This window comes from Schistocerca piceifrons, chromosome 10 (genome assembly GCF_021461385.2).
Source record: "Schistocerca piceifrons isolate TAMUIC-IGC-003096 chromosome 10, iqSchPice1.1, whole genome shotgun sequence".
In the NCBI taxonomy this organism is placed as follows: domain Eukaryota; kingdom Metazoa; phylum Arthropoda; class Insecta; order Orthoptera; family Acrididae; genus Schistocerca; species Schistocerca piceifrons.
Window position 1 is genome coordinate 36,076,589 of NC_060147.1, and position 24,039 is coordinate 36,100,627.

The 24,039-nt window shown below is 37.8% G+C and overlaps 1 protein-coding gene across 1 annotated transcript in view; it reads left to right on the forward strand.

Moving 5' to 3' along the window:
- Window positions 1-6,495, forward strand: part of LOC124718664 (sonic hedgehog protein-like) — an 84,096-nt gene extending 77,601 nt beyond the window's left edge. Inside the window, exon 4 of the mRNA XM_047244291.1 lies at window positions 5,962-6,495. Within this exon, the coding sequence (XP_047100247.1) occupies window positions 5,962-6,324 (363 nt within the window). The 3' untranslated portion in view covers window positions 6,325-6,495. The remainder of the gene's footprint in view (window positions 1-5,961) is intronic.
- The last annotated feature ends 17,544 nt before the right edge of the window (window positions 6,496-24,039 follow it).

Genomic DNA, 24,039 nt, shown 5'->3' on the forward strand with positions numbered 1-24,039 from the left:
ACTTTATTCAATACGTGGCTGAAATTCATCTATACTGGTTTTTTTTCTCATTTACAAATAAACAGTTATCTCTAAACCATTTTCCTCCTTCTTCTTTTGTTGTTTCTACTTTGTGTTGCAAGTCGGTCTCATTTTGAGCTTTAATAAAAAAACTTGTATTGTCCGCATACAATACATCATTAGCTAGTGTTAAACAGTTTGGTAGGTCATTTATGAAAATCAAGAACAAGAGGGGTCCCAGCACAGAACCTTGTGGCACTCCATTACTAACTTTCTTATATTCTGTTAGTAGAGTTCTAGCCTGTGAAAGGCAAAGGTCCCAGGTTTGAATTCCAGTCTGGTACACATTCTTAACCCTACAGTAAGTTTAAAAAACTCTTGTAGTCCACTTAGTGGAGCACTACGACCGTGCAGAAAACATCAAGTTGTAAAGTTTGTGAATGTTTGTTTGTGGGGAGACTGATGCAGAGAGAAAAACAACCAATCTGCTGATGTGTGTGCATGTTAATGTACCACAGATAAAAATATATTCATTTATACCCATTACACCCCCTGTATATGTATTGGATTTAGAAGTGAAGAGTGATTTTCTTTTCAAGCAGTTGTTTCATCCATTTCTTATATCCTCTACACAGCTTTCATTCCCAGTCTCCAAACTTTGTAACCAATCTTCAAGATTTGACTTGCTCCTTGATCTTACCTTTCAATGATACATTTTTATATGAAGGCAACAAACGTTACTCAGGCTGTAGAAAGTTTATTAAAACCATGGCCGGTTTCACACCAGTTTAAGAACATCCTCAGGTGCTATAATTGTATCTATAACATTATTTATGTAACAATTTTCTTGAAGCCTCTCCCCATCCTTAACAGCATTATATAAAGCTTTCTTGAAGCCTCGCCTCATCCTTTCATGTCACTGATAAAATTAAAACCCACTAGAAGCGTTTGTCAAATAGATAATACGAGGTGTCCCATAACATCAGTTGGAGGTGGATTGGGCTCAGCTATAAGCAACCTTCAATGAAGTTTTGACAGAGCCTTAATGTTTACTGATTCTCACCACTTTGGCCTTTTCTACTAATATCCATGTTCTGGTCTCTTTTTCCTGTTTCTTTTGCATGGCAGGGAGAGGAGGACAAGTGGAATAGAGTTCATGATTGTAAGACTTTGTGCAAGTACACTCTGTGCAGTGTCTCATGGATTGACGCATGCTAGTTTTTACCTACTCACTTCTTTCATTATCATCATCATCATCATCATCATCAAAATAATAAATTACATGACCCCACACCCCATAAACTAACTACATTTAACAGATGTTGTTGTTGTTGTGGTCTTCAGTCCAGAGACTGGTCTTACGCAGCTCCCCATGCTACTCTATCCTGTGCAAACTTCTTCATCTCCCAGTACCTACTGCAGCATACGTCCTTCTGAACCTGCTCAGTGTATTCATCTCTTGGTCTCCCTCTACAATTTTTACCCTCCACGCTGCCCTCCAGTACAAAATTGGTGATCTCTTGATGCCTCAGAACATGTCCTACCAACCGATCCCTTCTTCTAGTCAAGTTGTGCCACAAACTCCTCTTCTCCCCAATTCTATTCAATACCTCCTCATTAGTTACATGATCTGCCCATCTAATCTTCAGCATTCTTCTGCAGCACCACATTTTAAAAGCTTCTATTCTCTTCTCATCTAAACTATTTATCGTCCACGTACCACTTCGTACACTCCATACAAATACTTTCGGAAACGACTTCCTGACACTTAAATCTATACTCGATGTTAACAAATTTCTCTTCTTCAGAAATGCTTTCCTTGCCATTGCCAGTCTACATTTTATATTCTCTCTACTTTGACCATCACGAGTTATTTTGCTCTCCAAATAGCAAAACTCATTTACTACTTTAAGCATCTCATTTCCTAATCTAATTCCCTCAGCATCACCCAATTTAATTCGACTACATTCCATTACCCTTGTTTTGCTTTTGTTGATGTTCATCTTATATCCTCCTTTCAAGACACTATCCATTCCGTTCAACTGCTGTTGCAGGTCCTTTGCTGTCTCTGACAGAATCACAATGTCATCGGCGAACCTCAAAAGTTTTTATTTCTTCTCCATGGATTTTAATTCCTACTCCAAATTTTTCTTTTGTTTCCTTTAATGCTTGCTCAATATATAGATTGAATAACATCAGGGAGAGGCTACAACCCTGTGTCACTCCCTTCCCAACCACTGCTTCCCTTTCATGCCCCTCGACTCTTATAACTGCCATCTGGTTTCTGTAGAAATTGTAAATAGCCTTTCACTCCCTGTATTTTACCCCTGCCACCTTCAGAATTTGAAAGAGAGTATTCCAGTTATAGTTAAGAAATAACTTTCAAATGTAACCACCAACATGTGCCATTGTGCAAGACGGGAGTAAAGCGTTTCAATTAGGGAGCTGAACCTACCCCTCAGTGTGTCCTAGCTAACAACACAAACCAACTTCACCTGATGCTACTTCCCACCTCCTCCATCATAAATTGTAATTATTCCTCTTGATGTGATATGACTCATTTTATGTGTCCACTGTGAACATCGTATTTCTTCTGTATACTTATTTTAAATTGGATACATGTATATAAATCTGATCTGTCTTTGTATGCAGATTCTATCTGGTAATATTTATTATTAGTATCCAGATAGTTTTTTTAATCTGGATGACAATGTAAGATATTAATGTACTCCTTGGATTGGCAGCCAGATCATCAAGCACCTTGACATGATATCTCCACAGTCCACCCAGCTGCAATCTTCAGACGAACTGCTGTTGCGTGAACTTCCTGGAACTGAATTCTGAATGCAAGCAGGAGCATAAAGCACCACAGTAGGCCAACAGCACATGCACAAGAAATTGTCATAACTATGAAAAGAATCTATTGAAAATAGACTATCTGACAATCATATAAATAGAGACAAGGGTTACCCTTTAAGTAAGATTTGGTACTCCACTTTATCAGACATTAAAAAACAATGGTCTTTGATTCAAACATCAGGACAGTTTATAACAGTGATTTATCGATTTCGCCAGCTTCCACCACTATATGTCCACTTGCACTACAGTGCAATTATGACAATTTCTTGCACACACACTGTTGACTTTCTGTGGTGTATAAAGGAGCAACGGTTCGCAGTCTGTATTCCAACCCAGCGAGTTTCTGCAACAGCAGATTCACCTGAAAATAGTGTCCAGGTGGACTGCAGAAATATTGTGTCATGTTGACTTCATTATCCAGCTCTAAACAAGAGTGAATATTACCATTTATTATGCCAGAAAAGCCTGCGTAGTTACGGCATAGATACTATTTATTTCTTGTTGCTATAGCATGAAGCAAAGATAACTAGCAATGCTGCAACGAGCACTACTTTCCAAATTCATACTAATAATACTCAAATATATTAAACTTATTATTATTATTGTTATGAGTACATTTTCATTATGAGCACTTGTAATACTAACACATATTAGACTTTTGACTAGATCATTTACATTGTCCTTCTTCCCATAAAACATCAAATATTCTGTCTTGAAAAATGCTTTTCTAGAGACATAGAGCGCCCCCCCCCCTCCCTCCCCCTCTTCACACACACCTGTGCACCGGCACATTGCATTATATACTAGAATGTGTGTGTGAGGAGAAGGCAGGGGGTCAGAAGGGGAGGCACATACACATTTTACTCCAGCTCAACTGAGGATTTATTCCAAAAGCTAGCAAGTTTTCTTTCTGTTTTGTGTGTACCTGTCAAGAAATGAACACTTCTGATCTTCCATAGCTCATCTCCTTTACGCCTAAATTATTTACGTTCTATCATACCTTTCATACTATATTTACTTCATCAGATTATAGCCAAACCAGTAACTTCATTACCTTTGTCTTTTAGATAGACTTCAGTATTCGTGATATCACAAACAAAAATAAATGTTTCTTGTAGTGGCCATTTTCGCAGCGGCTGTATATAAACTGCAGTTGTTTCAAAGAAAATGCCTTTTTTTGCATGCTGCACATCAAAATTTTTATTTTTATTTATGCACCCAGACGTGTTTTGCCTTTTTTACAAGGCATCTTCAGTGGGTGTCAAGTAACTTATAATTGACTGCATCTAAGCTAACTGCTTTTTCTCATCTGGCAACCAGGTGGACATCTTACAGTTCATTTTCAGTTCACTGTCTTCGTTAACTTTAAAAAGATGGCAGTACGTAAACGGTGAACTGAAAGTGAACTGTAAGATGTCCACCTGGTTGCCAGATGAGAAGCAGCAGTTTGATTATATGCAGTGAATTAGAAGTTACTTGACACCCACTGAAGATGCCTTGTAAAAAAGGCAAAACGTGTCTGGGTGCGTAAATAAAAATAAAAATTTTGATGTGCAGCATGCAAAAAAGGCATTTTCTTTGAAACAACTGCAATTTTAAAAATAAATGTGTCTTTTTCACCATACTTTTAGAAACTCATACACTGTAAATACTTCTCTCTGCTTAACAACTTTCACATTGGTTTATTTCGTGACAGAATACAATACACACAGTGCAGGTCACACTGATAATTAAGTCCATCCCTGTGTGAATGTGTAAGGATGGATGAATATGAACATGAACAGAAACAGGAAGATACATCTTTCTCACACTACTATTTTATTTTATTTTATTTTTTTCTGTTATAATTCTCATAGGGAATTGGAACATAATGGCAGTTCTTGTGGAATTGGGTGTTGGCTAAATGTGTTGTTCTAACTGGGGTGGCAATGAACCGCTCCCAGTGGGGCATATGCAGTCTCGTTTCTCCAGTCCTGACTCATTCAACATGAAACATAAAAATATATATAGCATATAACTATTACACAAAATCATTACATGAAAAATTCTTTAGTTATATATTAAAAGAAACACTGGTATATCCTTACGTCACTTATGTGGCAAAGGCAGCAGTGTCCTCGAAAATTGCACCGCACTAAACTCTGATTCTACCAACAATCCTCAAGTGTCTGGACATATTATATCTTTATCCTTTCTCCTCCTGCAATTAAGCCTCTTGCTTTCCTTACACTTTCCCTCTTAGTTTTCTTTGTGCCATGTGAAATGTCAACGAAAAATTAATCAGCACCAGTCTAATATTCATTCAACAGTCCCTAGATCCATGTGCATATAGAAACACAGTACGATAAATGTAAATTAATGCAGATGAATAGGAAAAAGAATCCTGTAATGTTTGAATACTCCATTAGTAGTGTAGCACTTGACACAGTCACGTCGATTAAATATTTGGGCGTAACATTGCAGAGCGATATGAAGTGGGACAAGCATGTAATGGCAGTTGTGGGGAAGGAGGATAGTCGTCTTCGATTCATTGGTAGAATTTTGGGAAATGTGGTTCATCTGTAAAGAGACCACTTATAAAACTCTAATACGACCTATTCTCGAGTATTGCTTGAGCGTTTGGGGTCCCTATCAGGCCGGATTGAGGGAGGACATAGAAGCAATTCAGATGCGGGCTGCTAGATTTGTTACTGGTAGGTCTGATCATCACACGAGTGTTACAGAAATGCTTCAGGAATGCGGGTGGGAGTCTCTGGAGGAAAGGAGGCGTTCTTTTCGTGAATTGCTATTGAGGAAATTTAGAGAACCAGCATTTGAGGCTGACTGCAGTACAATTTTACTGCCACCAACTTACATTTCGCGGAAAGACCACAAAGATAAGATAAGAGAGATTAGGACTTGTACAGAGGCATTTAGGCAGTCATTTTTCCCTCGTTCTATTTGGGAGTGGAACAGGGAGAGAAGATGCTAGTTGTGGTACGAGGTACCCTCTGCCACGCACCGTATGGTGGATTGTGGACTATATATGTAGATGTAGATGTAGAAAACAATGATGTACAAATGTTCCACTCTCTTTCATTCTGGATGCCCTCCGTTTGCCAGGTGTCGGGCGAGAACGTGACGTCGGTGCACGTGGAGCGGGTGCTGGCAGTGTCGGAGGAGAGGCGGTCTGGCGTCTACGCACCGCTGACGCGCCACGGCACCGTCGTCGTGGACGGCGTTGCCGCGTCCTGCTACGCCGTCGTCTCCAGCCACTCGCTGGCCCACTGGTCCTACGCACCCTACCGCTTCGGCTCTGGTGTCCGGGACTTGTTCCGGAAACTGTTCTCGACCGGTCCAGAAGGTGGCGGACCGGAGGCCGCGGGCTCCGAGCGGGCGACGCCCGGTTCTGGCGTCCACTGGTACGCCCGTGCTCTGTACGCAATTGCCAGGTTCGTCCTGCCCTCCGGCATGCTGTACAAGTGATGCTGTCGGAGTGCTCTCTGTGATAATTTAATTAGTGACATTGACTCATTAGTTGGGGAACTTTCAGCATACCTGTGCTCATCCTCAGTGTATTTTTCCTACTCTGAAGAAGATACTTGCCTTTGACAAAAACTGTGACAAGGTGAAGAGTAATACATTTGAGAACTTGTTGGTGTCACTGTACCTATAATGCATTACATACACTATGAAGTAATGCTCCAGTGTGATAAAAAAAATGAACAACAATATAGTGTGATGATGTCGCTTGTTTCCATCGCTATAGAAAATTAGCACGATAGTTCCATTTATTCACTAGGTGTTTATAAGACACCACAAATAATATTACAATGCACAAACTGCAAATGCCAGAATATATCCTAAATTGTGATCCGAGTTGGCCATCGTAATAGAAGGAATGTGTGATTTCATCTCTGATTCGATACCTAGTAAAGTGTTTATCAGTACCAGCAGAAATATTTAATCTTCAGGTGAAAATATAGACCTGATTTTGCTATTGCTTTTACAGCATGTGGCAGGTTTGTTAGTGCTTGATATTTGTACTGAACACCTAATCATGACTCAAGAACCAGCCTGTAATTTTTGATTTAATTGGCAAATGATAGTTTGCCATTGTCTTCTGACATTACCTTCCTTTATTATTGCCTTACAACTACCAAAATGAGACAACAAAACTTATGAAACCTGGATTCCTCCACATTACACCCCTGAATGAAGGTGCCAATAAGAAAGAAATTACACACAGTCATAGGTATGGTGCAAATGTGGAAATTATTTACCTGCGATGCTGGACATCCACACTGCTTACAAAAAGAGTATGACAGAGAGTTTAAGCAGCAGTATTGTCAAGTACAGGAAAAGATAAACCAGGTTTGTTTGGGAACAAAATATGTGAAAAGAACACAGTATGATGCACAAAGACTGAACAATTTGGTCAATCTTTGTATTGTTAACTCATTTTCATAAAAGTTCCATTCGGAGTAGAAGTGTCCAAGGCTTCCCTCTTCATTTAGAAAATGTATTGACAACAAGCACCCTCTCCTTCAGGCTCATGGGATCCGAGACCAAACAGATAACAAGAAAAAATGAATAACCCAATACACACATTTGTGACGGAAACTACTGTTTACTGCATTTAGAAAACATGTTACATATCATATATCACCAGAAACTGACTACTTTACAGATTTGTACTTAAACCGTGCAGTATTTTCTATTACTTGTTTATAGTTCACTTTCAGTTAATAATTGTCCAATATTAAAGGAGTGATCCAGAGGGAAATTAAGTAGAACAAAATGTATTTCATCTGCTTGAAACTTTTTTTTGCAGCTAACAACAGTTATCCATATGTGATTTCTGTCTCTAGGCTTCCTCACTGTCTCATCTTTGGGTGTGCAGGAGAGGTCACAGATTTTCTTATCTCCTCTTCATTTGTCATGCAGCAATTCACTGAAAATTCTCATCAAACACTTTAATTTAGCCATTTTTTGCATTTTGACATTTGAAACTTTCACTCACTTTTGCTGTGCTAATCACACATAGCATGCATTATCAGTGTCATGCAAGTTCAAGGACATGATAACCAAGTAATGATGTTGACACGCAGAGTTTGAGCTTTCCGCAGTTATCAGTGCAACATATACGTCTCTCACTTTCATCCCTTGCACAACCATTTTCCTAAACTACAAATTCATTTTCAGCTTTCACCAGTTTCTTTTAATTTCTCTATTCTCTATCTCATTTTACAACTCATTTAATTATATGCTATATTAAGGACCCACACTTTTTCTTGGTGTTCCATACCTTGTCTTCTCCTGCCCCTACATGCACTCTCTCTCTCTCTCTCTCTCTCTCTCTCTCTCTCTCTCTCTCTCTCTCTCTCTCTCTCTCTCTCCATTTCTTTAATGTCCTCTACCCCTCCTCTCATTCATTCTACCTCTACCCATCTACCTCTACCCATCCTCTTGTCTCACTCATTTTACATGTCCTTTTCTTGCCATATCTTACACTCATTCTCTTTCATTATAATGCAACACAAAGTGAAAATTTATTTTAGAAAAAGAGGTCCCATAGCATTAACTGATAATGATTTTCATTTGGTAAGTTCAAGACAATAATAGCCACCTGATTTTTCTGGGTTCAACATGGCAATTTTCTTCATGTTTTAGAACCATACATGATTTATAAAGGGCAAGACATTTGCAGAGTTCAAAATTATAATTTCTGTTGTTAATAGAACACTCAACTATCCTAACTCTGGTGTACATGATACAGGCCTAATGCCCTAAAACCTATTGTCAGCACATGCTTTTCTTCCATAACAATACTAAAAAGAAACAGCACTTTTACCATTAGGTATAATTTTTGTCTAAGCTGCATAGCAAATGGAGAGCTCAATCTTTCAATAGTCACATATTTGATGGCTATCATGAATGAGTTTCCTTATACACAAAAACGGCTGGTACAAGAGCCTTCTTTGAGCTCCAATAACGAATGCTTTTGTCATTAATAAAATTCAGATCTATGTTTCATAAATTGTGGTAGTGAACCACAGTGCAACATAATTCTGTTCATGATTAAATGGTTCAGTTTTCCACTGAAATAGAAGTAACTGAAAGGAGATTTGTTTACTGATTTCACTTATAGATGAGCGTAGCCATCTGTTTCTTCAGTCATGAATCCTGCTGCTTACAAAATAAGCAAGCCTTACATTCCCTCTTATTATGTTAATGAGCTAGTATGGTGAGCATTTTTAACAGTTAAAATAAACAGCACAAGATGTAAGATGCAAGTTCTTGCACTTTACAGTGCACACTTTGTGTACCTGTAAATGAATTAATTATTTATCAACTGATCAACAACAGCTTTATTTTAGCTATCACAATATCAATTGACTGTTTTAGTTCTAGAAGAAACTGTTGTATATAATGGAGAGAACAGTATAACGCATGAATTATGATAGAGGGTTTGTACCCTCAGCAGAAATGTGACCAGTTATGAACTGAGTTTACTTTTAGATACTAACTCTTGAGTTTATATACAGTAGAAGCTTCGTACTAATATTTTACTGTGTTATATTCTCGTTGTCCTGGCAGCAGCACAGACATTTATGGCAAGAATACAGAGGAAGGAAAATGTACATTGGAGTGATAAATAATATTATAATGTGTACAGTTGAATTATTTATGTTTTTGTATGATTTATATAATACTGAAAGAGTAATATAAAAAGTGAGATATAAATGTTGAAAAAATTACATCTATTTATTTTATTTGTATGTTTTTGAGAGGTATTGAGATGTCCATTTTAGTTTATATGTAAAAGTTTGTTTATCAGTGTACTATAAATTTGAAAACAAGAGACTGAAATGTAATTAAATGTGCCTAATGACACAATCTCTGCTATTCACAATATGCCTTAAAATAAATTTTTATCACAAATACCAAGGATGAATGTCACAAAAAAATAAAATGTGCACCATGGGATTAAAAAAAGAAGTTTGTGTCAATATTTAAACAGTAGATGAACAATGTGAACAGCATAGAATTTCTTTATCAGAGCTATATTTTGCTTCATAAATGGTAGACACAGATTTGATTAGATATGGTATTTTCTTCCTCTCAGTATAGATATCACACACAATTTTTGAGAATTGAGAACAGGAAAATTAAAAAAATAAGATAGCCTATCATTGAACTATCTCGTATACATATTGTGTATTTTTATAACAGTCCCCCATTTGTTAAATGTAAACTACAGCATTTACATATAGAGAAAATTCACTTTCTCACTCCCTGCTGACTTAATGCTTCCATCTCCACTTACTTTTTTTTATCTAGTTGTCTGATTGTTACTGTGGGATATGTGTGCAGATCACACATTATTTGAATTAAATGTTTGGTATGCTAAGCAACAACAGTACTGGAGTACCAGCAGCATTTTTTCATTGCAGTTCATAATGATCAATGTATTACCAAAGACTCAAGTTTCACAATACCACAACCATTTCTTTACTAAGAGCACATGGGGTCTGAGGCAATAATGCTTGTTTCCCTAGCAGGCTTAGCTGGGAAACTATGAGTAAACTAACTATAACAATAAAATACTGAAGCAAACATATTTTACAGTAACTTTATATCTTTCTCTAAACCAACAGCAAGTTATTTACCAGAAGTTACACACAATTTTTGAGAATTGAGAACAGGAAAATTAAAAAATAAGATAGCCTATCATTGAACTATCTCATATACATATTGTGTGTTTTTATAACAGTCCCCCATTTGTTAAATGTAAACTACAGCATTTACATATAGAGAAAATTCACTTTCTCACTCCCTGCTGACTTAATGCTTCCATCTCCACTTACTTTTTTTTATCTAGTTGTCTGATTGTTACTGTGGGATATGTGAGCAGATCACACATTATTTGAATTAAATGTTTGGTATGCTAAGCAACAACAGTACTGGAGTACCAGCAACATTTTTTCACTGCAGTTCATAATGATCAATGTATTACCAAAGACTCAAGTTTCACAATACCACAACCATTTCTTTACTAAGAGCACATGGGGTCTGAGGCAATAATGCTTGTTTCCCTAGCAGGCTTAGCTGGGAAACTATGAGTAAACTAACTATAACAATAAAATACTGAAGCAAACATATTTTACAGTAACTTTATATCTTTCTCTAAACCAACAGCAAGTTATTTACCAGAAGTTACTGAATTGAGTAAGATAAATTTCATATTTTATGTTTAAAGTTGATTTTGAACTACCTACACATGAATGTCAAATAATTACCAGCACAGTCATTCATTAACCACAGGTGTAATGATATAGTGCAATTAAAAGTCATGCATGTGAATTAACAGCCCAATATGCTAGTGTATAATGGCAATTGTCTCTCAAGTAGACAATAATTCATTAATTAAATAAAACAGTTATAGTAGCTGGCTTCTAAGGCTGAAAGATAATTATAAACCATTCCCAGGGATGTCATGCAGGTAACATATTACAGACATTCGTATGAAGCATCTCAAGATCATTTCACAGAGCTCCATATTGTAAATGTGCATTCCTCCATAAATGAGTAACTTGTGTCACAAAGCTGTCAATCTACTTACTGACATACATATCCTAGAGATTGTGAAAGTTCCTACTTTTCTGATAAGTGAGCTCATTTTGTTAGAGCTTTCAAAATATTCTAATTTTCTTGTTATCTGTGGACATATCCATTATAGTGACAACTGAGTGTCATGAAAGCAGTTACTCTCATAAAAATTTCTTTTCTGTTTAGTTACTTTGATTCCATATCTATGATGATCATTGTGATTTACATGCAGTTTGTACGACTATGTTTTTATGTGATTATTTTTTTTGATTAATCTACTCTGAAAAATTGTGAAATGTACTGAATTTGAATTAATTTTATTGTAAACAATTTGTTAAAAGCATCTGTAGTAAAGTTTATATTATGCTGCAATTCAGTCAAAAATGCTTTAACATTACTTTCCACAAATGTAAAAAATACATTAATTAAAACTCTTAATGATGTTTACATTGGGACAAGATTTCTGTAATAGAAAGAACTGTAGATATGGATGTAATTTTGTTCTGTACAGAAAATATATGTAATAGTAGGAAATGATTGAAAATTATTTTGCTTGAAAAATGTTTGTACAGTTTTGATTAAATTATGTTTCAAACATATCAATACCTATGTGACTGTTGAGGTGGAACTACTTTTCTATTTAATATTGTGCAAACCATGTTTCTTCTTCTCATATAACTACAAGCTCATGGAATTTTGAAATACAAATTTATATTATGTCAACTTGGGAATTTTGTACAATACTGAATACTGTTAATTTAAGGTTTAAAAGCAGTCCACTTAGGACCAAAGCGGCCACGCTCAGTAATGTTCAACATAAAATTACACTGCTTGATACACTGGTGGAATATGTTTTGGAAATTATACAGCTATCATAGTCTCCTCATTTCTTTTCTCAGCAGAAAACTGAAATGTTCAAACAGCAGCAAAATCTTACTCATGTTGTGAACTAACCATGACATATATTAAATGCAGTAAATAAAATTGCATCTTTTCAACAATGTCCTTTATTAATAATGCTTCAAATTTCACAAGATTACTCCTTCATTTTCAAACATCTGTCTCTCGATATTACATTATTGAGAAAGTGCAGACATATATTAGCTGAAATTAGTGCCATATAAATAAAACATGTAGCTTGCTATACCATGGGCAGTTAGTTCCATGTGGCAAAGATTATGGTAAATCTATGGGCTTCCAAATTTACTTAGGCCATAGCACCTGAGAAGAACAATTAAGTGTACCAGGTAAACTTCTAATCTCCATGAACTTGGTTTTTCAGTGCATAACGTAATAGCAATTTACAACATTTTTTCTTTTGTTACTACATGTCAGAATCATCATGCTTACATTATGTAATAATTTTTAACAGAACAGCACCAAACATATATTATATTAAAACTAAAATTGTTCTAGTGAGACCTTACACCAAAATGGTACTCACAACCAAACCACATATGCTAAAGGGGAAATCCCAAAAAGGAACAAGTATAATAAGGTCCAAGTGAATCTGAAATACTCACTACCAGACAAGGAAAATTAGCAAACACCATGACCTACACACAAAGAAAATATTTTTTAACAAAAGGAATGATTGAATCATGTGAAAAGCAAACACGATAACTGAAATTTAGGTGCGAACCAGGAGTGTAAACATGATTTAAAAAGCAGCATTGTGGAAACATGTAAATAACCTCTGAAGATGTCTACGGTGTGAATCTCAGACTTTTTGCAGGTAAAGTACTGCCTGAAAAAAAGCTGCTCATACGTCTGGACATATATTTACAAAATTTAAAAGTGGAGCAATGATCGCCAATTTGTTGTAAATGTTCAAACAAGGAAAATTTGCACTTCACAGGACACAGAAAAGTGGTATTCTATGCTGAAACACCAGTAAGTCACAATTTGGATTAGTCTACTTATACTCACACCATTGTGTAATAATTTACGGGGTTATGAAACAGAATGATCTCACAGACACAGCCATAGCAAGGTGGATGGCAGACTATGATTCATTCTTGAGAAAATACAGTCAGTCTTCAAACTAGACTGAATTACAAACCAATTGGGCACCTCATCTCAGAATATTGTTCACTTGTTGGTACTAATAACAATTAGGACTAACTCAGTATCTTGAACTTATACAGAGAAGGGTGGCAAAAGTGGTCACAGGTTTGTATGGTTTGCATAAGAGCTGCAGAAATGTTGAAAAACGGAAATTAGCAGATGTTGGAAGGTAGGCACCAGTTACCCAAGAAAGACTACTTACAAAGTTTCAAGAATCAGTATTAAGAGAAGAACTCAGATATATTTCTCTGCCCACTCACTATACGTTGTAACACTACCGTCTGCTACTACTATACCATAACCTCAAAGCTGAAGGCAGTTGGTATAATGAAATTATTCTTATTCAAGTAATTATAGTATGAAGAAACAGAGCAGTGTTACCCTCTGAGAGGAATTTCGTTATGTTGACCGTGTTGTACCTAACGCAGGTGGCTTATCAGAAGTGAAAGTCAGAATTACGTAAATATTCAAACAGTAACAAATAATATTTTACCTGGCTACACTGTTTAACTATCAGTTTAATAAGTCACAGCTGCAAAATACTAACACGAATTATTTACAGACGAATGGAAAAACTGGTAGAAGCCGACCTCGGGGAAGATCAGTTTGGATTCCGTAGAAACACTGGAACACGTGAGGCAATACTGACCTTACGACTTATCTTAGAAGAAAGATTAAGGAAAGGCAAACCTGCGTTTCTAGCATTTGTAGACTTAGAGAAAGCTTTTGACAATGTTGACTGGAATACTCTCTTTCAAATTCTGAAGGTGGCAGGGGTAAAATACAGGGAACGAAAGGCTATTTAAAATTTGTACAGAAACCAGATGGCAGTTATAAGAGTCGAGGGGCATGAAAGGGAAGCAGTGGTTGGGAAGGCAGTGAGACAGGGTTGTAGCCTCTCCCCGATGATATTCAATCTGTATATTGAGCAAGCAGTAAAGGAAACAAAAGAAAAATTTGGAGTAGCTATTAAAATCCAGGGAGAAGAAACAAAACTTTGAGGTTTGCCGATGACATTGTAATTCTGTCAGAGACAGCAAAGGACTTGGAAGAGCAGTTGAATGGAATGGACAGTATCTTGAAAGGAGGATATAAGATGAACATCAGCAAAAGCAAAACAAGGATAATGGAATGTAGTCGAATTAAGTTGGTTGATGCTGAGGGCATTAGATTAGGAAATGAAACACTTAAAGTAGTAAAGGAGTTTTGCTATTTGGGGAGCAAAATAACTGATGATGGTCGAAGAAGAGAGGATATAAAATGTAGACTGGCAATGGCAAGGAAAGCGTTTCTGAAGAAGAGAAACTTGTTAACATTGAGATTTAAGTGTCAGGAAGTCGTTTCTGAAAGTATTGGTATGGAGTGTAGCCATGTATGGAAGTGAAACGTGGACAATAAATAGTTTGGACAAGAAGAGAATAGAAGCTTTCAAAATGTGGTGGTACAGAAGAATGTTGAAGATTAGGTGGGTAGATCACGTAACTAATGAGGAGGTATTGAATAGGATTGGGGAGAAGAGAAGTTTGTGGCACAACTTGACTAGAAGAAAGGATCGATTGGCAGGACATGTTCTGAGGCATCGAGGGATCACAAATTTAGCATTGGAGGGCAGCGTTGAGGGTAAAAATCGTAGAGGGAGACCAAGAGATGAATACACTAAGCAGATTCAGAAGGATGTAGGTTGCAGTAGGTACTGGGAGATGAAGGAGCTTGCACAGGATAGATTAGCATGGAGAGCTGCATCAAACCAGTCTCAGGACTGAAGACCACAACAACAACAACACTGTTTAAAGAATAAAGAAAACGGTCACCAGCCTAATTAGGCATTCTTGTTTAAGAAAGTAGGTATGAGTAACTTTAACGGACAAACAATCTATATTTTGCCACACGCGGGTGCAGTGAAATCTGACACTTGCATACGTTAACGTTACTGGTAAGTCTGGAGCTGACAGAGTTGAAAAGATTATTTGCATAAATATAGCAGATAACAATACACACTATTACTTTCAGGACTTATTCAAACTGAACGTTCTTTATAACATTACTATTAATATACACTGTAGAATCCCAAATTGGACATAGGTTCAGTATTACTTTCCAAACATTTTCCTAGCTGACATAAAATTGCAAATGTAGTTCACTGCAAAATTATGAACTGATTACAGGTTAAGTCTCTCCCAACTAAATATTATTCTATTTAGAATGAAAGTTAATTGGAATTCACTGACAGGTTACTTCTCACTGTCTTTTGACTAAAGAAATTATTGTTTTCATAAATAGTGATCTTTCTATTAATTGTTATTTATCATGAGCAAAAAGGATAACCTGTGGATCGTATTACTCTAGTAATATGAACTTTCAATACCCAAAAGAAACCAGTGCTTAGCAAGTATGAGAATATGACTTTCCACTATTGCAGTTTTCCACTTTTACTACAGTGAGACACAAAATTAACATATTTGTAAGATACTGACTCACCTTTTAAGATTTACAACAGGCAGCAATGTGATCATTTAATAAGCAAAACTTTATAAGCCTCAGTTTTAAGAACCTTTAATTTTGAAGTTGGCAACAACATATTAATAAGCAGTTTTAATAGGAAAATTATTTTCTGCAAGCATCATTTACTGTAACTCACTCTCTTGCCACTTTAACTTTAACTTTCTTTTTACTATGTTCAAGAGGCATTATTTAGTTAAAACACTATGCTTCAATGTTCTTTCAATAAGGAGACTCGGTAATCACTTTAGTTCAAGCGGAGAGGAACCTGAGAGGTGTTATGAATTCAGGTAGATACATAAATTCAGTTATAAATTAACTTATATTTGAGCACACTAACAGATCCAACAAGCTGACCCTTCACTGTACATTACTATAGTGTTCCACTACAGTGATTGCGCAATGTGGTGGCGATTGCATGTTGGTAGGTGGATTTGCAGGCAGAATTGCTGGACTCTGTTTCTTCTTGTTGGCGATGATAGATACCAATTTCAGAATAGTTCCAGCTCTTTATCCATCCATCCGAGGCATTGGAAAGCGTCAGGGACAGCCCCTGTCAGAACCAGCACAATGTACAATTTTACATGGGCAGTTCACAGTTTGGTAGCTCGTCCCCGACTGACTCTTGGTTCCACCTTTTCTACCTAGGCCAACCACAATTTGCGAGCGCTACTCAGTTCCGTTCCCTAGGGGACAACACCTTTTACATGGTATAACTAAGAACCCTAAGTGAAGGTCGGCAGTTTACATAACAACAAACAAACATTTTAAATAAAACAGAACATTTGCACATATTAACATTTTTATAAAAAATTATTTAAACAACAGCACAGTTATATACACTAAGTTTTGTCTCCCTCCAAATGAGACAAAGATTTTTAAATGATAGATACACTACATTGCATACAATCAAACCATGACATCAAAGTTTTTTACACAGAAAAGAATAAACACTCTCATGATATCAATTCAATCCAACAACATTTACAGATACTCAATGTTATAACATTAAACCAAAACAAAAGGCAAAATACATCTGTACAGCATTAGAGCTGTGGTGTTACAACGTGGCTCTCATAAGATCTGTGAATGCAACATTAGACTAACTGCTACATGCACAGAGACATTTAACGCAAGAATACACAAGCTATTTTATCACAGCAGACATCCGAGATGAGTCTGCAGAACTCATAGGTATTTTTTTTTTTCATGTTGTTGTTGTTGTAGTCTTCAGTCCTGAGACTGGTTTGATGCAGCTCTCCATATTACTTTATCCTGTGCAAGCTTCTTCATCTCCCAGTACCTACAGCAACCTACAGCCTTCTGAATCTGCTTGGTGTATTCATCTCTTGGTCTCCCTCTACGATTTTTACCCTCCACGCTGCCCTCCAATGCTAAATTGGTGACCCCTTGATGCCTCAGAACATGTCCTACCAATCGATCCATCCTTCTAGTCAAGTTGTGCCACAAACTTCTCCCCAATCCTATTCAATACCTCCTCATTAGTTATGTGATCTACCCATCTGATCTTCAGCATTCTTCTGTAGCACCACATTTCGAAAGCTTCTATTCTCTTCTTGTCTAAGCTATTTATTGTCCATGTTTCACTTCGATACATGGCTACACTCCATACAAATACTTTCAGAAACGACTTCCCGACACTTAAATCTATACTCGATGTTAACAAATTTCTCTTCTTCAGAAACGCTTTCCTTGCCATTGCCAGTGTACATTTTATATCCTCCCTACTTCAACCATCATCAGCTATTTTGCTCCCCAAACAGCAAAACTCCTTTACTATTTTAAGTGTCTCATTTCCTCATCTAATTCCCTCAGCATCACCCGACTTAATTCGACTACATTCCATTATCCTCGTTTTGCTTTGTTAATGTTCATCTTGTATCCTCCTTTCAAGACACTATCCATTCCGTTCAACTGCTCTCCCAAGTCCTTTGCTGTCTCTGACAGAATTACAATGTCATCGGTGGACCTCAAGGTTTTTATTTCTTGTCCATGGATTTTAATTCCTACTCCGAATTTTTCTTTTGTTTCCTTTACTGCTTCCTCAATATACAGATTGAATAACATCGGCTACAACCCTGTCTCACTCGCTTCCCAACCACTGCTTCCCTTTCATGCCCCCTGACTCTTATAACTGCCATCTGGTTTCTGTACAAATTGTAAATGGCATTTCGCTCCCTGTATTTTACCCCTGCCACCTTCAGAATCTGAAAGAGAGTATTCCAGTCAACATTGTCAAAGGCTTTCTTCATATTGTTATCTTTTCACTTAAGACAATAAGGAAAATATGAATAAATACTATTTCAGCAAGGTTTTATTAATAACAATATATTTACTGTGGTTAAGTCACAATATTTTTTGTTTTAATTCACTCAGTAATAAACCATGAAAAAGAAACACTGATAGGAAAAAAATTGCAACACCAAGAAAGAGTTGTGCAACATAAAAGAGTGTCAATAGGTGTGTTTCTGCATCTGAAAGGTGACTTCTACTCAAATTTCATGCCAGTTGCATAAGAGTGGCATTAGTAGTGCCACTGTGAGGATGCAACTCAGGTCGTGAGGGACCGGATGTGGTGAGCTGATGTTAGTCGAGAATGCCTTTAAGGCAACAAAGATGTCATTTTTATCAACACCTCACTGAGTTTCATTGAGGCCATATAATAGGGCTACAAGAAACTACATGCTCCTTCTGCAATAGTGCAAGAAGATGTGGCAGGAATGTAGCCACTGTGCACGATAACTGGCAGCCGTGGTCACAAGAATGTACGGTTGCAAGAAGACTGTGCTCCAAACAGCCGTGTGGCAATACCGAGAGGGAAGATGACCGTGTTCGGCATATAGCTCTGGTGCTTCGCACAGCATCTGCAGTAGCAATTTCAGCACCAGTTGGCACTGAAGTGACGTAATGAACTGTCACAAATCAGTTACTTCAAGGGCAGCTCCAAGCCAATGCCCTGCATTCCATGGGACTGGAAGAAGGCCCAGGTCTTAGCAATCTATAAAAGGGTAGAAAATCGGATGCATATAATTACCGGCCAATTTCACTGACATCGATTTGTTGTAGAATCGTGGAACATATCTTGTGTTCAGACATAATGACCTTTCTAGACTCTGAGTAGCTCTTCTGCAGAAACCAGCACGGTTTTAGGAAACAGCGGTCATGCGAGACACAGCTGGCCCTCTTTGTGCATGATATACAACAGGCTCTAGATACCGGCTCCCAGGCTCCCAGGTTGATGCCATATTTCTCGACTTTCAAAAGGCATTCGACTCAGTTCCGCACTGCCGCTTGCTACGAAAAGTGTGCACTTACGGTCTATCCGATGACATATGCGGTTGGATAGAAAGTTTTCTAACGGACAGGAAGTAGTATGTCGTCCTGAACAGGATGACTTCAACAGAAACAAGCATAACTTCAGGTGTGCCCCAAGGTGGCATAATAGGTCCTCTGCTTTTTACGATTTACATAAATGATCTGGTTGATGGTATTGACAGCAGCCTTAGACTGTTTGCCGATGATGCCGTAGTCTACAGGAAAGTAGTATCACATGAAAGTTGTGAACAAATCAATGAGGATTTCCAGAAAATAAATGCAGTTATCTCTCAATATTAGTAAGTGTAACCTACTGCGTATAACAAGGCAAAATAAATGCCCAGTCTTTGGAAGTGGTAACGTCCGTCAAGTATCTCGCCTGTATGGGACCCTTACCAGTTGGGTCTGATTCAAGAGATTGAGAAGGTCAAAGAAGAGCAAGATTCATGACTGGTACATTTAGCCACCACGAGAGCATTACAAATCTCATAAAAAGTTTGAAGTGGGACACACTTGCAGATAGACGGTGCGCTAAACAGAGGGGGCTGCTCACTACATTTCGAAATCCAATCTTCACCGAGGATGTAGAGCATATATTATTACCACCAACTTTCAAACCGCGCAATGATCACCATTCAAAGATAAGGGAAATTAGAGCTCGTGCTGAGGCGTTCAGACAGTTGTTTTTCCCTCGCACGATCCGCAAGTGGAACAGAAGGGGGGAAATATTACTTTGGCGCGAATTGTGCCCTCCGCCACACATCACTTGGTGGCTTGCATAGTATGTCTGATGAGAGCATGTTCTGGTTCAGTACTAGTGATGGCCATGTGTTGGTTAGGAAGCCAGTTGAGGGCCTACAACCGACCTGTCTGCATGCTAGACACACTGGACCTACACTTGGAGTTATGGCCCGGAGTGCGATTTCATATGACAGCAAGAGCATTCTCGTGGTTACTTCATGCCCTTTGCTGCAGATCTGTGAATCTGGTGAATCGACCTGCTGTGCTGCCATTCATATAAAGCTTTCAGGGGATTGTTTTCCAACAGGATAACGTTTGACCACACACTGCTGTTGTAACCCAGCATGCTCTCTACAGTGTGTTGACATGTTGCCTTAGCCTGCCCAATCACCAGACCTGTCTCCAGTCAATTATATACAAGATATCATCAGATGACAAGTCTGCTGTCATCAACAAACAGCATTAACTGTCCCTGTGTCGACCACCCAAACGCAACAGGCACGGAACTGCATGCCACAGGCTGCTGTCCGGCACCTGTACAGCACAATGTGTGCACATTTGAATACTTGCACTCAATATTCTGCTGGTTACACTGGTTATTAATGTACCAGAATTTCACATTTGCATAGGCTTATCTGATGCTAATGTTAATCTGTGATCTTGCAAATGTATTCACGAAATTTCACTAGACTACAATTTTTTTTTTTTTTGGTGTTGCACTTAATTTTTTGTATCAGTATATCATACTGATAGAATTTATCCCCAAAAAAGTTCTGTTTTTGTGTCTTGTTTTCACTGAGAGCAATTGTTGCTCTTCACTACAGAGGTTGAATGCTCACCACATACACTACTTTTATAGTTACAGCAAACAGTTTTCTGCATTCTTCCTTTTTTAGGATTATACACTACTGGCCATTAAAATTGCTACACCACGAATATGACGTGTTTAGACGTGAAATTTAACCGACAGGAAGAAGATGCTGTGATATGCAAATGATTAGCTTTTCAGAGCATTCACACAAGGATGGTGTCAGTGGCGACACCAACAACGTGCTGACATGAGGAAAGTTTCCAACCGTTTTCTCATACACAAACAGCGGTTGACTGGTGTTGCCTGGTGAAACGTTGTTGTGATGCCTTGTGAAAGGAGGAGAAATGGGTACCATCACATTTCCGACATTGATAAAGGTCGGATTGTAGCCTATTGCGATTGCAGTTGATTGTATCCCAACATTGCTGCTCGTGTTGGTCGAGATCCAACCACTGTTAGCAGAATATGGAATCGGTGGATTGAGGAGGGTAATACGGAACGCTGTGCTGGATCCCAATGGCCTCGTATCACTAGCAGTCGAGATGACAGGAATCTTATCTGAATGGATGTAATGGATCGTGCAGCCACGTCTCGATCCCTGAGTCAACAGATGGGGACGTTTGCAAGACAACAACCATCTGCACCAACAGTTCGACAACATTTGCAGCAGCATGAACTATCATCTCGGAGACCATGGCTGCAGTTACCCTTGACGCTGCATCACAGACAGGAGCGCCTGTGATGGTGTACTCAATGACGAACCTGGGTGCACGAATGCCAAAACGTCATTTTTTCGGATGAATCCAGGTTCTGTGTACAGCATCATGAGGGTCACATCCTTGTTTGGCAACATCACAGTGAATGCACATTGGAAGCGTGTATTCGTCATCGCCATACTGGCATATCACCCGGCGTGATGGTATGGGGTGCCACTGGTTACACGTCTCGGTCACCTCTTGTTCACATTGACGGCACTTTGAACAGTGGACGTTACATTTCAGGTGTGTTACGACCCGTGGCTCAACCCTTCATTCGATACGTGCAAAATCCTACATATCAGCAGGATAAAGCATGACCACATGTTGCAGGTCTTTTACGGGTCTTTCTAGATACATAAAATGTTCGACTGCTGCCCTGGCCGGCACATTCTTCAGATCTCTCACCAACTGAAAACGTCTGGTCAATGGTGGCCGAGTGACTGGCTCGTCACAATATCCCAGTCACTACTCTTGATGAACTGCGGTATCGTGTTGAAGCTGCATGGGCAGCTGTACCTGTGCACGCCATCCAAGCTCTCTTTGACTCAATGCCCAGGCGTGTCAAGGCCATTATTACGGCCAGAGGTGGTTGTTCTGGGTACTGACTTCTCAGGATCTATGCAGCCAAATTGCATGAAAATGTAATCACATGCCAGGTCTAGTATATTTGTCCAATGAATACCTGTTTATCATCTGCATTTCTTCTTGGTGTAACCATTTTAACGGCCAGTAGTGTACATGTAACACTTTTTCCTTACTGGAGGTTTTTTTATCTACTGCTTCACTAGGGTCTAGAGGTTGGTGTACAATACATTACATGGAATGAAGAATAGGCTCTTAAGTCCTAGTTTTGTCCTTCCTTTGCTATGTGGTTCAACCAACTGATGCCTGGATTTCATCTTTTTGATGTGATATATCAGATCCTTACTGAAAAATACCACATATGCTGCAACTTCACATACATGAACTGAGTTAAGGAATGATGCCAGGGCTCATCTTCTTGTGTTTCCTTTGTAGGAGTAAATATGCATCATCTGATCTAATGTGTCCACCCCACCTTTTATCTCATTATAGTGCTTTATTATTGTTTTTTGGCAAAAAGTCTTTAGGTACAGATGTTTCATTTTGTAGAACTGTTCCTACAAGTGTCAGCCCATAATGTACTAGAAAATCCACCAGATCTGTGCATGTGAAGAAATTATCTATTGTGATACATCAACTACCAAGTAGTCTGTTGCAAGACCTTGAAACCACCATTTTTACCTTTATGTCTTCTTCTTTTCTGATATATGGTACTCCTTACGGTAGGTGGAAATTTTTAGTCATATATCCAGAAAATTTTTATTCCATATTTTTCAGCTTTTGAACTTATACACTGCCTAAAAGCATACTGTCCACAGAATGGAATTAACTGTTCTTAAATCATCAAATTATTTGGTAGATAATATTTCCCAAGATTATGATTTATGTCCTCCCAAATGTCTCTGAATGCAGCAAATTTATCTTCCTCTCTTTGAACACTTCTTATAGCTTTGTCATCAAACCACACAAACCATAACTAGTCTTCAAATGTCTGACAACCCATTGCAGCTCTCCAGGTATTAGTGGACCATACTTCTTGCTCCACTGTACTCTTATATAGGAGAAATTGCTTTTTAAATGACCAGCTGTTATCAAAATACTAATGTCGGCTCTTATTTAACACTATCACATTTTTTCCAACTCTCCCCAAAATTCTTTTTCTTATACACCATCTCGGCTTTGTTGATTAGAGATTAGATTAGATCAGATTAGTACTTGTTCCATAGATCATGAATACGACACTTCGTAATGATGTGGTACGTGTCAGGTTAATAAAAAGTGTCTATACAACATATTACATTACACAAAATATTACATGACACTTAATTTTTTTTTTTTTTTTTTTTTTTTTTTTTTTTTTTTTTTGATGGTATTAGGTAAGTGCCCAAAGACTTTTGTGGCAGTATAATTTACCCCCTTCTGAGCCAAAGTTAGATTTAACCTTGAGTAGTGAAGATCATCCTTTCTCCTAGTGTTGTAGGCATGTACACTGCTATTACTTTTGAATTCGTTTAATTCTTAATAACAAATTTTATAAGTGAATATATATATTGTGAGGCTACAGTGAAGATCTCTAAATAAGTGTCTGCAGGATGATCTTGGATGAGACTGTGCAATTTTCATTATAATATCTGAAGAAATGTGTATGCATCTGTTGGTGTTACAATTGTTTTCAAATTAGGAAGCTTACTACATGAGCTTCAGATTTTATTATGTTTCCTTAATTGTTTCCTTAGGTGGAATTTTATTCCAACAATTCCATTTTTTCCAAGATGTAACACTTCATAGTATCAC